The 15,377-nt window shown below is 47.2% G+C and overlaps 1 protein-coding gene across 2 annotated transcripts; it reads left to right on the forward strand.

Moving 5' to 3' along the window:
* The first annotated feature begins 1,247 nt into the window (after nt 1-1,247).
* MLF1 (myeloid leukemia factor 1) lies at nt 1,248-14,957 on the forward strand. 2 transcript variants are annotated; one of them, XM_064665733.1, is made up of 8 exons: nt 1,248-1,381; nt 6,543-6,714; nt 9,273-9,317; nt 10,189-10,275; nt 10,568-10,696; nt 12,270-12,429; nt 12,694-12,820; nt 13,067-14,957. In XM_064665733.1, the coding sequence occupies exons 1-8, from the start codon at nt 1,335-1,337 to the stop codon at nt 13,170-13,172; spliced, it is 873 nt and encodes a 290-aa protein (XP_064521803.1). In that variant the 5' UTR covers nt 1,248-1,334; the 3' UTR covers nt 13,173-14,957. The 2 variants fall into 2 exon arrangements, with proteins under 2 accessions (XP_064521803.1, XP_064521805.1); XM_064665735.1 differs by lacking the exon at nt 9,273-9,317.
* The last annotated feature ends 420 nt before the right edge of the window (nt 14,958-15,377 follow it).

Here is a 15,377-nt window from a genome sequence, read left to right on the forward strand (position 1 = left end):
CTCCTCCTCAGTGCACCTCAGGAAGGTGTCCCTGCCCTTGGCAGGGAGTGGCACTGGATGGGCTTTAAGGTCTTTCCAACCCAAATAATTCTGTGAGTCCATGATCTTTCCCTTAAAAACTGGGATATTGAAAGAGATGTGAGGAGAGGAGGGAACAGAGGGAACAACCCCCAGGCTCAGAGCTCTGGGGGTTGTTCCAAGCACATAAACATTTTTGTCCACAATCCTCCCATTTTATGAAGAATGAAGGTGAGATTCCTTTACCTCTGGTTCTTTCAGGCTGTTTTCCTTCAGAACTAGGTTTATATGTGCCCACAGTTCTTATCCACACCTCTAAATGATCCCAACCTCTGCTCTCCAGGAAGCCCTGACAGGACTCTCCATGTGTTTGGAATCAGAGAACATCACAGAGTATTGTATTTAAAATCAAGTCATGGCTGGGCTCGGATGATCTTAAGGGTCTTTTCCAGCCTTAATGATTCAATGAGTAAGGTTGGAAAAGACTTCCCAGGTCCTTCTTTCACTGAAACCTCCCTTTGACAACCACATCCCAGGTTTGCTGAGGGATTTTTCCTTTCCCTGTGAGCCCCTTTGTCCCTGCTGGGAGCCCAAGATTCCTTTTCCCTGTTGGACTGTGATCCCCACCCTTCCCTCTCCCAAGGCCGGTGCAGTTAAGGAACAGAGAGTGAACCAGCACAAAGCCTTGGAAACAGGATCTGCCTGGTCGGTGCAGTGTCAGGTAACCCTGGCACCAATATCCCCGTCCCTCCCTGCTCGGTGTGTCCTCAGCGCTGTATTTCCCTGGAATAGCTCTTTATGGATATTCCAGGGCAGGCTCCTGATGCTTTCCAGTTGTGCTGAGGCCAACGCGTGTTTCCAGGGCGCCGCAGCTTTATTTTCCTGCCAGAGGGGCCGCAGCTTTATTATTTTACTGCCATCTACTGGAAAAACTAGAATTATTTTTAAAATTGTTCAGGAACGGGCTGAGCCCGGGCCTGCGCCCCCCCCGCTCTTCCCCAAGCCGGGCCGGGCCGCCCTCCGCGGCCTCACGGGGCAGAGCGGGGCTTCAGGAGGGCCATCCCGAGGCGCAGCGCGGCCCCGATTCCCGCATTCCCCGTTCCCGCTTCCCCCAATTCCGGGATCCCGGGAACGCTCCAGCAGCGGCGGCTCCGCGGTTGCCACGGCAACGGCGGCGTGCGGGGAGGCCCCGCCCCTGGAGGCGCGGCGGCCAATGGGAGCGCTCGCGGGGGTCACGTGGTGGGCGGGGCGGCGCGCGGCGCGGTGAGGAGGGGCCGCGCGGGGCCGGGGGCGCGCAGAGCGCACAGACCGCCGCCATGTTCGGGGGGCTCGGCAGGTGCTTCGAGGAGGATCCCTTCTTCAGGTGAGGGGCGGGCGGGGACCGGCGCTCCGGGGGAACCAGTTTGGGGCTGTAAGGGGGCGGTTGAGGTGCGTGTGAGGTGACAAGGAGCTCCGGGGACCGTCAGGGGTGGTGGGTCGGAGGCAGTCGTGGGGCTGCGAAGGGCCGGACCAGGGCTGTAAAGAGGCGGCTGGGATGGGTCTAAGGCGGTGGGGGACTAAGGGACCGCTTGTGTTACGAGACGCCGGCCGGGGGTTGTAAAGGGGCGGCCGGGGCGGGTGTGAGGGGCCGGCCGGCGGTGAAGCGGCTCCGGGCGCCGCGGGAGCGGGGTCGGTGCGGGTCAGAGGGGTCGGTGGTTGAAGGACGGGGTCGGTGCGGGTCAGAGGGGTCGGTGGTTGCAGGACGGGGTCTGTGGGGTTGCGGGGCTCGGTGCCGGTTGAAGGACGGGGTCGGTGGTTGCAGGACGGGGTCTGTGGGGTTGCGGGGCTCGGTGCCGGTTGCAGGACGGGGTCGGTGCGGGTCGGAGGGGTCGGTGGTTGCAGGACGGGGTCTGTGGGGTTGCAGGGCTCGGTGCCGGTTGCAGGACGGGGTCGGTGCGGGTCGGAGGGGTCGGTGGTTGCAGGACGGGGTCTGTGGGGTTGCAGGGCTCGGTGCCGGTTGAAGGACGGGGTCGGTGCGGTTTAACCGCCGCTGTGTTCGCAGCCGGCACCGCCCGGGCCCCCCGGAGCCGAGCAGGGGTTAAAGGCTGTCAGCGATGTCCAACAGCAGAGCCGGGTCTGTGCCTCCCCTCCCTGCTGGGAAGGGCTGAACCCCCGTCCCGTGGTGGCACCGACCGAGGGGGAATGGTCATCTCCCTTGGATGGAGTCTCTTGATTGTGTTTTGTCCTTTTTTTCCTAAACACAGAGGCTGAGTGTTGTAGCTTTTCCGGATTTAATTATTTATTTGTTTAGCTATCTCTCTGCTCTTGTCAGTGCCAGCTCTACAGGCAGCACCCGGTGTTCTTCAGTTAAGACTTTGCAAACGCGTGCATGAGAGCACTGAGGACAAACTGTCTCCTTGTGCTGTTTCTCAAAGGGATGTTGGTGCTTTTTCTCAGCTGATTGATTTTTTTTTTTTTAGTTCTTATTCCCTGGGAGGGTGGGGAGGCCCTGGCACAGGTTGCCCAGAGAAGCTGTGGCTGTCCCATCCCTGGAAGTGCCCAAGGCCAGGTTGGACAGGGCTTGGAGCCACCTGGGACAGTGGGAGGTGTCCCTGCCCATGGCAGGGGTGGCACTGGATGGGCTTTGAGTTCCCTTCCAACCCAAACTTGTGATTCTATTTCTACGCCATGAGCACAGTGGTGGGTCATGTCTGTGTATTCAAGTCTAAGATCAGTTGATTCCCTGTGGGAATCTTCTTTTGCCACTGGAATCTAAATCTGAGTAGTGAGTTGTGCAAGTCCTGCCCTCAGCCCAAACTGCTGAGTTATCTGCTCTGGCCCCATGTTGTGTCTTTGGTCAGCATCTAATATTATAACAGCAGGTGAAAACAGCATCAGAGAACTCTGAGGAGCCTCAGTAATTGTTGTTAATCTTTAGAAAAACGATGAGGGATTTAATTACAGCCGAGATCAGGGGTGAGGCCTGGGGGGTGGATGAGGAAGGGGAATCAGGCCCTGTGCTGTGGGTTTGTTGTCTGATCTCCTGGTTACGGGGTGTTGTGGCTGAGGCTGCTCAAAGGACAACCCTCTGCTGAACTCCAGCACATTCCGAGCAGGGGGGGAGTTCCCAAAGCTCTGCTGCAGGGATTAGTGCACTTGGTTTCCAGGAATATTCCTGCTGTTACAACAGCTCCTGAGTTCCCTGCAGGAAACTTCCCTGTGCGTGGAATTAAAGTAATAATGGAAATTAAGTCTTGTTTGAAATATCTGTGGCTTTCTTCTTATTTATGAATTTTATTTATTGTTATTGTAACCACTGAGGTAGGGAAAGAAGATTGCAGGAGGCAGAGGAAGGGAGTGTGTGTGAAAGAGATGAGGTGGATATTGAGGCTCCTTTTCTTGGCTCTATCCTTGTAAATCTGTTTTGCATATCGTTAAGAAATGAGCTTATTACTGAGATAATCTTATCTCCAAATAGTGTAATAATGAGCTTGTGTTGCCTCATAAGGAGAGATTTTGATGCTGAACTGGAAATAGTGCCTGGGTTGGAGTGCCCACGTGTGAGCAGCTGTCCCAGGGAAGCAGCAGTCACTCACCAAAGGTGTCCAGCTGGATCCAGCCCTGGAACCCTGGGCAGGTGCAGGACCTGTGTCTTCCCTGCCAAGAGCACTTGGCCTGTGCTTTCAATGCACCAAAGCACAGCTTTTGTGGTGTTGTGCCAGCTGTTATCTCCAGAGGGGATCTGCAACTGCAGCCTCCCAGAACGTCCTGAGGGGGGAAAGGATATCTAATGTTTATGTCTAAGATATTATCTAATAAAAACATATCTGAGAAATATATCTAGTAACAAGAAATATATCTGACAACAGGAAATATATCTAAGACAAAATACACTTTTCAAGAAGAGTAAAAGGAATTTATTGTTTTAAGACACTGATTTTTCACACCCTCCAGTAAGGAGTAAAACTGTACTTTCCCTATAACACCCTGGAAGGTTTTAGCTGGAAAACAGATCCTTAAACTTTGGAGCTGTCCCCTTTATTAACCCCTGCAAACACCTGACTGTCAGGTGAAGGTCAGGTTAATATGCAGTAGACAAAATTTTGTTACTGCAGAGTAGTGGAACAACAAATGTATAAATTGTTGGTCTCCATCCAGAATTTAATTTTAAAAATAATACAGTTTGTGACATGTGAAGGGCATGAAGTTGATGTGCAAAATTCTTATGGAGCTCCCTTTCTACATCACTTTTATGCTATAACAGAAATGTCTTTCTCATCAAAAGTATCTTTTGCCCCCTAAAAGAGATCAGAGTTAAAGTCAGATGTAATCAATAAAAATCAGAGTATTCTACACCTCTTGCCATCCCATAAAATCAGTGATTGGAGCAAGGATCTGAAAGTCTTGCATCCTGCACCGCAGAGACTTGCCCAGTCCATCTCTATTTTTAAGGGTGACCTCCTCCTTTTGTGACTGTGGTTTGAGTTTCAGTCATCAGAGCCATCAGTTTAATTCCCTGGAATCCTTGTGTCCCACATGGGTTCTCTGTTCCCTTTCCTTTGGTTTTGCCCACTCCAGCTCATACCAAAGCTTGACAACACTGGATCTTTTTAGGGCTGGCTCCCTAAAATATCCCAAGGGAACTGGGAGACTTCACTTCTGTTCCTGAGCTGTCACTCCACACTCTGGATCCTCATTCCCTGTCTCTGGCAGTGAGGAGCTGGATTTCCAAGATATTTCATAAATCTTTAATTCAAACAAACAAACCACAACCCCCCAGGGTTCCAGGTGCAGGTGGGGTGTGTTACAGCATGTTTTTGATGCTAAATTCCACCAGTTTTCCCTGTTTCCATTAAACCTCTGGAGTCTTGTCTTGCTCCTGTGTTGTGGGTAGTTTGTGAGTGTCCTGCTTTTGAACTGGAAGGGGCTGGGGAGAATCCTGATATGGATCAGTTCCTGCTGGAATACAATTCCTGTTCATTTGTGTTTGGTGACCAAACTTTCTGAAGCTGGAGATCTGATGGAATTGTGCAGGTCCTGGGGAGGTGTTTGTGTCCTTCCCTCCTCTTGGCTCATGCCTCCACTTTTTCCATCTGTTCTTCATCCTGAAGTGTGGGAACAGCTCCTTATCATGGCAGGGCTGGAGCCAAAGCTGGGAGTCGGGGCAGGGGCTGCTCCAGGACAGCACTAAAATGCTTTAAACTCTAAAGATCTCCTTGCACTGGGTGATTTTAACTCTGGGTGTAGCTTAAAGGGATATTTTTAGTTAAAAATCCTGTTTGGGAATTAATCCTGCGTCATGTTTTTATCACTTAGAGGAGAAAAAAAAAGTAATTAGATGCAGCTTTGGCAGAGGATCAAACTGGGCACGTGAGGTGGAAACTGGGGGCTGGAGATAAGGGCTGGGGAGCAGAAAGGCTGTCCAGGAGATAATGGGCATGGAAGGAGCTGGAGGGACAGCCTGAAGCTTTTCCTCAGGAGATATCCCAGGAAAGGTTGTGGTGTCCTGGATGGATGAGGGTGTGGGGAGTGCCAGGGATTGAGAGGAGGGAGGATGAGGTGCTGTTAAGTCTAAATAAACATACCTGGGAAGTGGCTGTTCATGTTAATAGAGTGGCTTTCAGTGGAATGGCAAAGAGGGAAATTAGATGGAGGGAGGAAATAATCCATGGGAAGTATTAATTTGGAGTTTGGACCTCAGGCCACAGCTGCTCATCTGTTGTGCTCCTGAAAAACTCCTGGTTTGCTCCTCTTTTGGCCTCAACTAGAAATATTTAATTCTTGTCCAAATTAGAAAACGCAGAAAATTAAGAAAGTTGAGCAGTGTTTTCCCTGCAAGTCAAACTTTGGGAATGTCAATGGGGTTCTGTAGGTTTTTGGGAGAGGAGAAGGGGGGAAACCAACAGGAACACAAAAAGTCAGTGGGAATCTTTGTTCCTCAGCAGAGAAAAGGGATGTGGGAACATGATTTGTGGAGAGGGAAGGCAAAGGTGCAACAGTGGGTGACTAAAGGAGATGGAGCTGGCCTGAATTTAGAGGATAATGTGGATTTTCAAGCATCTGGGACAAGGAGGAGGAAAAGCAGGATGGGAGCTGGCAGCAGAATAAATTTGAGGGGTGAGGAGGGGGAATCCAGTGGGATGTGAGGAGGTCAGTGAGTAGGACTGTGCCAGGCTTTGGAAGATGAAAGGGGGAAAATCAAAAATAAATTCTTTCAATATCAGGTGTTGGAAGTGGAAATAGAGATAAATAAAACATAGGTGAGTTTATAGTTCCTGGCAGAGAATAAACATAGGCTGGAGTGGGAGATGGCTGGGAAGGATGGAGTATTTCTGGAAAAGACAAGGAAAAAGTAATACAGACATTGAGAAACAAAAGAGTTCATTAGGAACTGGAGATTGTCCACTTGGGTCCTGTGAAAATAAAGGTTTTTGCATAAAGAACCACGTGGAACGATTGAAAAATGGGATTTGAAAGCTGTCAGAGCCATTGGATGTGGCTCGGAATGAACTCCAGCGAGTCACCCTGTGGAATGTGTTTTCCAGGGATCCCTTTGCTGCCCACCAGGAGCACGTGAGGCAGATGATGAGGAGCTTCTCGGAGCCCTTCGGGAGGGAGCCGTTCCCGAGCCTGCCCGAGGGCAGGGACAGAGGGGAGCGAGCCATGGAGCGGAGAGCGCGCCCGGACTCCCGGCTGGCACCGCGCGGCACACGCAGGGTACGTGTCCCACTGCCCGGGGAACGTGTCCCACTGCCCAGGGAACGTGTCCCACTGCCCAGGGAACGTGTCCCACTGCCCAGGGAACGGGCATTTCCTGGGAAACACGGCCCTGGGAACCTTGGTGCTGCTGTTTCATCGCCCGGTGCAGTGGGAATAACTCCTCTCTTGGGCTCGTCCCTGCCAGGCTGAGCTCAGCTCTGGGTGTTCCCTGCTCAGTCACACACGATATTCCACGGACAAACCAAACACTTTGTGCTTGGTTTAGTCAAGATTATGTAGTCAATGTTTCTGCTACATAAAGGCATTAAAAAATGTCCAAGGACAGAGACTTCCCTGAACACCTATTCCCTTTTTATGTTCACTTTACTTAAGAGGGTACCTGGAGATGGCTCTTGCCATCCCTGGAAGTGTACAAGGCCAGGTTGGAGCAACCTGGTCCAGGGGAAGGTGTCCCTGTCCATGACATGATCTTTTAAGGTCCCTTCCAACCCAAACCATTCCCTGGTGTCTTTATGCCTTCCCTGTGCACTTTAGTGTCTTGCCTGTGGTTATTTATGTTTGGCACAGCCCTGTGTTTCACCCCCCAAGTAGAGATTTTAAACACAATTTCATCTTTGCAGCAGTGAATAAAGGCTTCACACTGTATTTGGGCTGATTCTTAATGTTTGCTCTGGATACCAGCCTGTAACAATTAAAGCTCAGGGAAATTGATACAAAATTTAGTATTTCTGGATGTTGCCAACTGAGGCTGAGACCTGGGCAGTGATCTGTGTCTGAAATGAAGTATCTTTTCAACTGGGCAGTTCTCTGCTGCCCTGCTGGAGCTCAGCCTTATCCCAGTGCTGTGTCTAGAGAGGATATACACTGGGAGGTTGTTCCTTTCCCTCTACATATTTAGCAGCTGCAAATCTCCTGCTGAATGGAGTTTAAAAACCGTCGGAAGACAAAGGCACATGATGAGGGCTCGTGGCTCTGGGCCAGGTGTGGGTGGTTGGTCCAGCCCAGATAGTCTGAGCTCAGTAAAGCAGAGCTCAAACCCAGTGTGTCATTCCTTCCCCTCCTCATCCACTGCCAGTCCCTTCAAATATAGAAGCTGCTGGATCTAATTAGGGCAGAGCTTTGCTCTCCTGATCCTTAGGCTTTGGATCAGCAGGTGCCTAAAGCTGGATTTTTTCCTTTAGTAAAAAGGAAATGTCAAACTGCCTTTAAAGCTTAGGGGGTTGTGTCCCTGCTCCTGCAGGGAGGGGTCAATGTGAGCCCCAGCAAACCTTTCCTTTGGTTGCAGCAGGAAGTTAAAGGTCCAGGAGCACTGTGAGAGTTTGAGAAGCACAAAGGAATTCCACACCTGCCAAAATCTTTCCAGGATCTTTTGATGTCCCTCATGTTTCACCAAAGACTTGGCAGATGTCACACGAGACTCAGCACTGATGAGTCTCATCATTTGCTCCACCAGTGATTTAAACACTCAAAGTTAGATTTTTATGTAGGAAAAGGCTGAACCCTTACTGCCATGTAAAATACACTTGTTTCAAATTACCCACGCTGCTTACTAGTGTCGTAATTTTATGTTTAATTAAACTGTAGCAGGCCTAAAACTGCTTTAAAAGAAACTAAATTAGTTGCAAAACCTGCCATGTGTGTCACTAAAGCATTCAAATTTGAAACCAGCAGGTTTGCAATGTCAGTTTTGAGGGAAGGAGGAGGAAAGGGGATGGAGCAGGAGGAATGGAGTGAATATCTTAAGAGACACTGTCATTTAGGTTTGTTGGGTTATTTGATTGTCCTGTATATTAGACAACTACTTTACAGCTTTCAGTGTGTATTATAAACCAAAGTTTATAAACTTTTTATGGCTAACAACTTGAGAGGATCTCCTTTTGCACTTGATATATATATATATATATAGGAAAAAATAGATTATTTTTTGCAGTTCTGCTCAGTGTGTACTGCCAGAAATCTGAAGAGTTCCTGAAGATATTCCAGAACTGGATAATTCCTTCCTTTTGTAGTCACAGTTCCTGTGAAGGGTTTGGTCCTTCTGTGTGCCCAGCCTGTCTTTGGGCAGGCCTTTCTCTGACCCTCCCATCTTAGTTTCCTGGAAACATCCCAGTGTTTCCCAGGATCTCCCTGCCCTGTCATACTGGGATGCTCACTGGCAGTGGGTCAGAGGTGTTGAGTTGTTGATTTTAATCAGCTTTCAGTGGTTGCACAGCTGGAGTGGAGCATTTCAGGCCATGTCTGGGGCTCTGAGCCGTGTTTTAAATCACATCACAAGGGGGTTTGTGGTGTGCAAATGTTTCTCAGCCTCCAGCTCTAAGTGCTTTTAGTACATCCTTATCAATATTTATTAAATGTGGTGGCAGCTCTCACTGTCTAATATCATTAGTATAAATATTTCTACATACCCAGAGACTACTTGATATTATTAATTACCAAGTTCTCCTGAGTGACTGGTTTGATTTGACTGGAAGTGTTTAATGTCACCTGCTGTCTATAGAAGTTATTTCTGGTAACAGGTAAAATACTTAAAGCTGTTGGTCCTTTTTTTTTTCCAGGCAACAAGCTACTCCCTCATGCCCTTTGCAGGCTTTGGGATAGGGGTTAGTATCCCAGGAGTAGCTGCTGCTCCTGCTAGTGGGTGTATGCTGTGTGTGTAACCAAAGCATGGGCTCTGTGCTTGCAACCTGCCTTTGGGGGTGAATATTCAGAGACAGGGAATAATATCCTTCAGCTAAGACTCTTTTTCCCCTTGCTAAATAAAAATGCTGGGCTTTGATCCCTGGCTATGGATGGGATGTTCCTTGGAGAGACTCCTGTGGATGGACATTGGCAGCTTGAGCGTGTTTGTGGGGGTGATCCCACAAAACCAGGAGCTCTGGTCACAGCTGAGGCAAACCAGCTCCTGGATGGGGGAATCCCACTGCAACTGGCCTTGGAGTGTTGTTCTGCTGTAATTTGGGGGGCTGGAATATCCTGTAAAATATCTATAATCTGCCTGTAATTCAGAGCCCTTAAGGATTCCAAATTCTTGTACTCAAGAAATGAGTTGAAGATTTTCTGTACCTGAATTTTACTTAGTTTGGGGCTTAAGCTGCAAATTCAGTTTTTAAACTTTGGAATTAATTTATTTCAGTTTAAAGCACGAAGGGTCACACAGTACTTTTACAGCAGAACCTGATGAGGTTGGAAGGTACATGAAAACTTTTGTAAAATAAACTCATACTGTGTCCAGTTTGACCTCTGAATGTCCAGTCTTCCACTTCCATCCTCCCAATATCTCCAGCTTAACCAAGCTTCCATGCTACCTTCAGTTTTCCTTGGAAAAGATGCATTTTGGCTTGTCTGTGTGTGTGAATTGCAATCTGAAAACCTTTCTGATGCTCTGAGTTGCATTAAAAATGCATGTAAAAAACAGCTTCAGGACTGGAAGAGTCAGAAGAGTGTGTTTTAATTGTGATATCTTTTTATCAGGATGCAGATTTTGGGGATCCATTTTCTGCCATGGACAGGATGATGTCAAACATGAGGAACAATATGCTGGAAATGCACAGGAAATTTGTAAGTTCTTCTAAAATTGGTTATAAAATTAACTATTGAAGAATGACAGTTATTTGAAATATCACTCAGAAAAATGTTACTCATCTCAAGGAGACAGTGAGAATTTATATTTTTTGCCCAGACTATATTGTGGTTATAATTTTTCTTTAGTCTCTGAAAATCAAACTGAGAGTGTTGCCCACCAGGCCTTATCCGGGGTGCCAGGAGGGTTAATTTAATCACAATAAAATAGTAAGAAATACCTGTTACCCCCAGATTTCACTGTTGTTGATGAGTTGCTGTTGCTGTGTAGGATGACCTGTCCATGAACCCCGATGGACACACGTTCAGCTCCTCCTCCATGATGACTTACTCCAAAGTGGGGGATGAACCTCCAAAGGTTTTCCAAGCCTCGGCCCAGACTCGCACGGCCCCGGGAGGTGTAAGTATTCCTGGCATCCAGCTAAAGCTGGGCTGCCCTTACCAGGATTGAGGTTGAGCCACACCAAACCACGCTTTGCTCACAGTTCTTCTCACTGGAGAGAGTTACTCTTGTCATTCCCAGAATCCCTGAGGTTGGAAAAGCTCTCCCAGCCCGTGGATCCCCCCTGTGCCCGATGCCCACCTTGTCCCCCAGCCCAGAGCACTGAGTGCCACAGCCAGGCCTTCCTGGGACACCTCCAGGGCTGGGCACTCCAAACCTCCCTGGGCAGCCCCTGCCAGTGCCTGACCACCCTTTCCAGGGAGAAATTCCTCCTGATGTCCAACCTGAGCCTCCCCTGGCACAGCTGGAGGCCGTTCCCTCTCCTCCTGTCCCTTGTTCCCTGGGAGCAGAGCCCAACACCCACCAGCAACACAACAAAAATGTAGAAAGTGAGGAAAATACATGTCTCTAAAACACTGCTTTGTATTAAAGGCTTCTTAAAGGACTCTTTTCCTCCTTGTAATTTATATGCTTTAAATAGAACCTAAATAAATTATATGTTTATCCAAAACTGGAAAAACACTGCCAGAACAGCTGATTCTCCAAGGCAGCCTCTGATGTCTTTCTCTTTGCTATAATTAATCCTTTTCCTGCCCGTTTAAACTCCAGGAGAGGCATCTATTTCAGCCAGCCCTGCCTTTGGATGCCCCCTTTGCTCAGGCATTACATAACCCCGAGCTGGAGCTGCCCTTCCAGCCACTTCCCTGCAGCTGTTGTGTCTAATTCTGCCCAGACCTTGGAACCTGAGCCCTGAAAGCCTAGAACTGCTCCCTAAAGGGGCAGCCCTGGGGCTGTGCCAGCTCCTGCACACTCTCACTCATCACAGTGGGTCTAATAATACCCCATGGACAGCAGGATAAGTGGTTGCCTGGGTTTCAGGCCAGTCAACACCACAACCTAATAATTAGTTGTTCCTCACACTGGGAATTTTGGCATCGGGTGTTGCTCGTTCTGTTGTCAAGGAGAATGTTGAAGACTTGGCTGTGTAGTAAATTTAGACTGGGGTTTTCCCCCCCCTCCCCAGTAATTAATGTCCAGTTAAGGTTAATCTTCCTGTCCGTTGGCAAAAAGAAAATAGACTTGATTTGTGTTTTGTTGGTGTATTTTCAGCCAACACAGTAAATGGGATAATTGGAAAAGCCTGTGAAACCTGACTTTTATAAAGGAAAGATTTGGGGGAGGAAATAACTTCACAAGGGTCTGGAGTGACAGGACACAGGGAATGGCTTCCAGAGGGCAGGGTTAGATGGGATATTGGGAAAGAATTCTTGGCTGTGAGGGCGGGGAGGCCCTGGCACAGGTTGCCCAGAGAAGCTGTGGTTGCCCCTGGATCCCTGGAAGTGTCCAAGGCCAGACTGGATGGGGCTTGGAGCAACCTGGGACAGTGGAAGGTGTCCCTGCCCATGGCAGGGGGTGACACTGGATGGGCTTCAAGGTCCCTTCAACCCAAACCACTCTGGGATTCTGTGAACTGGTTTAACTTCTGTTTTTATTGGAAAGATACTGATTTTCCCCTTTTTTTTTTGTACAGGTTAAGGAGACAAGAAAAGCACTTAAGGATTCTGAAAGTGGCCTGGAACAAATGGCCATTGGCCATCACATCCAGGATCGGGCTCATGTCATCAAAAAATCCAAGAACTGCAAGACTGGAGATGAGGAGATGAACCAAGAATTCATCAACCTGGATGAAAGTAGGTCTTTTTAGGCAGTTCTTTAATGGGCTTTACACTGTTTCACACACCAGTGTGGGAGTTCCAGCTTGAGGCATCTTAAAAGGGACTTTAAACAGACTGAAAGTCTGCCCATCGAATCCTCTTTCCCCAAAAAATAGCTGCAGACCATGTGGAGAATCATGGACTACAAAATAAAAAATCACTACTCAAACTCACTGATATTCGTTATGCTTATTTTCTTGTCTTTATTAAAAATAAAATATAAATTTATCTGTGTTCCAGATGAGGCCCAGAGCTTTGATGAGGAGTGGCAGAAGGAGGTCATGAAGTTCAGACCATCCAGAACTAGAAGCTCTTTAGAAAATCCAAAATCCAGGAGTATCAATTACAAGGAGAATGGATCAAAAAGGTAAAAACAGTTTCTTACCTATATAAGGCAGGAATAGATAATATATATAATAATAATATATATAATATAGATCTATATAAGGTAGGAATAATTTCCTGAATAAGGAATTCCAGAGCACAAGGAAAATCCAATTCTGGAGCAGATGTGTTCATGAACAGCCAATTCTTGTCATGCTGAGGAGGAACAGCAGGTTTTATCCCTCCTTTTCCCGTGGTGATTGTGATTGTTGTTGTTGTTTTTTTCCAGAGAGAAGCTACTTGGAACTGGAGGTTCCAGAGTGCCCAAAGATTCCTTGGAGTCTCTCAGTGTGAAAGGAACACACGTCCCCCTCAACAAAAGCAACAGGAAATAAGTGGCCCCATTCCCCCGGGATGGAGTTTCTCCCAGCAGATAATGGTGCTCATGTCCATACAAATACACGGGATATGTGACCAATCTCTGTTTGTGTTGTGCCTTTGCTCCTCCTGGATGTTCCTCAACCTTCAGCTCCTCAGTTAAACCCTCTCCTTTCAGTGAACTAAAAATCCCAACAACTTTCTGCCTGAAAGCACTTTATGGATTATCACCAATTCTGTTAAAAAAAGCATTGATTTGCAAAGTTTTTCTGCTACAACTGCACCAGTCTCAGACTTTATCAAGCCTGGCAGTGCAGCTACTTTCCCCATTCTATAAGTTGCACAGAAAATAAATTCTCTTCAGTTTGTGTGGCTGAAATGATTTTTAGGTGGTGCTTAATAGGAATTGGAATACCTTAGAGCCACTATATATCTCTCTCTCTTTAAAATCACACTGGAAATTCTTACAGAACCCCCCCATTCACCTTGTTTTGACATGAAGAAAAGCGAAATACTAAAATGGCAATACTTTATCGTTTTTAAGTTCATAAGCTGGGCTTGCACCTCATTTTCTGCTCCTCAAGTGTCCATTTTGTACCTCTGATGCTCTGTGTGTTTAGTTTGGAGTTGGCCCATCGCTGTTGAGGATTGTCTGTAGTAGCTTTTAATCACCCCATGTGTCCTAAGAAACTCAGCTGGCACTTATTAATGGGAAAAATATGTGGGAGAAATGAGTTTAACTGGAATGATGTCACCATTTCTCCTGTTCTAAGGAGCCAGGAGAGCCCTGGAGACACGAAACCATCTCCCCTCAGCTGAGTTTGTTCTTTGTGATGATCCCAAATCTCCATTTGATGTCCCTGGATGATGTTGTTTGAGTCTGATGTTCTAGAAAAGCCAGGAAAATCCCTGTGTTCCAGGTGTCCACGTGCTGTTTTGTCACACAGAATTATCCACATGTTGTAGCATAAAGAATTTCTGTAAATTAAATAGCATTACATAAATTCAAGACTATATTAAGTGTAGCCTTAAAAAGCACTGTTTATATGATAAAATAGCATTTGTAAGTTAAGAGTAATATTTGTTTGGCCAGAAAGCCTTTAAATCATATTTAATCTTCCTGCAGTTTCCCCAGATTATTTAAGTTTAATGAAATAATGTTTTTAATAATGTTGAAAAATAATCAGCACTTTTGTTGAGCTCTGACAAAGGGAAGGACAATAACTTGTTTCTTGCAGTGGTCTCTTCTTGTTCTTAGAGCAAATATTAGTGGCAATAAGTTCATGTGATCAATTATTAATGGCATTAATTGGGGTTATTCAACCATTTAATGAGCAGTGAAGGCAAGGGGGGGTCAGGGGATGCTTTAACACCCCTTAGAGCACAATCCAGGGGCTCCTTTTCCCTCCACTGAAGACAACATGGCTTTTGCAATTAATTTAATAGACAATATAAGGCTGTGGAGGCGTTTTCCAGGTATGTCACTCAAACTTCCCAGTAATTAACAGCAGCAAAGTTTTCCAAGTTGGAACTTGAGCAGGAATGTTGGAGAGACTCTGGTGTTCAACTGAAAATTCACCTGACAACTTGGATTTCTGTCTGAGATTAAAAAAAACCATGATACAGACACATCATAATAAAACAAGCACATCCTTTGGTTTGGAAATTACAGCGGGAAGGGGCGAATATTCCTTATGGATCACTTTGTTATGCCAAGACTGTTCCCAGTGTCATGCACGAGAAACTGTTCTCTGTAGAACCATCTGAAACTGCAGTTCTTGAATAAAGTTATTTATTATTTATGGGGTTGCTTTGGTTTATTCTCCGCCACAGAGGGACTTGTGCATTATTTAGTTTGGGCTCTGAAATATTCCGGTGTGACACCACCAGGGAAAGCTGGGCTATGGAAGGAGTCACTGCCATGGCAGGGGGTGGAATGGGATGGGCCTGAAGGTCCTTCCACCCCAAACCACTCCGGGGTTCTATGGAAACCCCTCAGTTTCCAGAGGAAAATGTGAATTTTCCACAAAAAGTTTGAGAGAAGGAAACTGCTGGAAGTGGGACTCGAGTATGGAGAGGGCTGAGCCGTTCCCAACTTCAGAGCTGCTCCTGGAGCCTTCCCCGGGATGAAAAACTTCCTGGTTTATCCAACAGCGGGGAATTTTTTTATATTGAGGACATATTTAACGTTTCACAGCGTGTTCCAGAGGGGTCCCTGTGCC

The sequence above is a fragment of the Pseudopipra pipra genome, chromosome 10, assembly GCF_036250125.1.
Source record: "Pseudopipra pipra isolate bDixPip1 chromosome 10, bDixPip1.hap1, whole genome shotgun sequence".
NCBI lineage: Eukaryota > Metazoa > Chordata > Aves > Passeriformes > Pipridae > Pseudopipra > Pseudopipra pipra.

What these genes read in the sequence shown, in the direction of transcription:
- MLF1 (XM_064665733.1), top strand. Translation starts at nt 1,335, where the DNA reads ATGTTCGGGGGGCTCGGCAGGTGCTTCGAGGAGGATCCCTTCTTCAG. An exon ending in CTCGCACGGCCCCGGGAGGT is followed by an intron (nt 10,697 to 12,269) that starts GTAAGTATTCCT and finishes TTTTTTGTACAG; the next exon opens with GTTAAGGAGACAAGAAAAGC. An exon ending in AAGGAGAATGGATCAAAAAG is followed by an intron (nt 12,821 to 13,066) that starts GTAAAAACAGTT and finishes GTTTTTTTCCAG; the next exon opens with AGAGAAGCTACTTGGAACTG.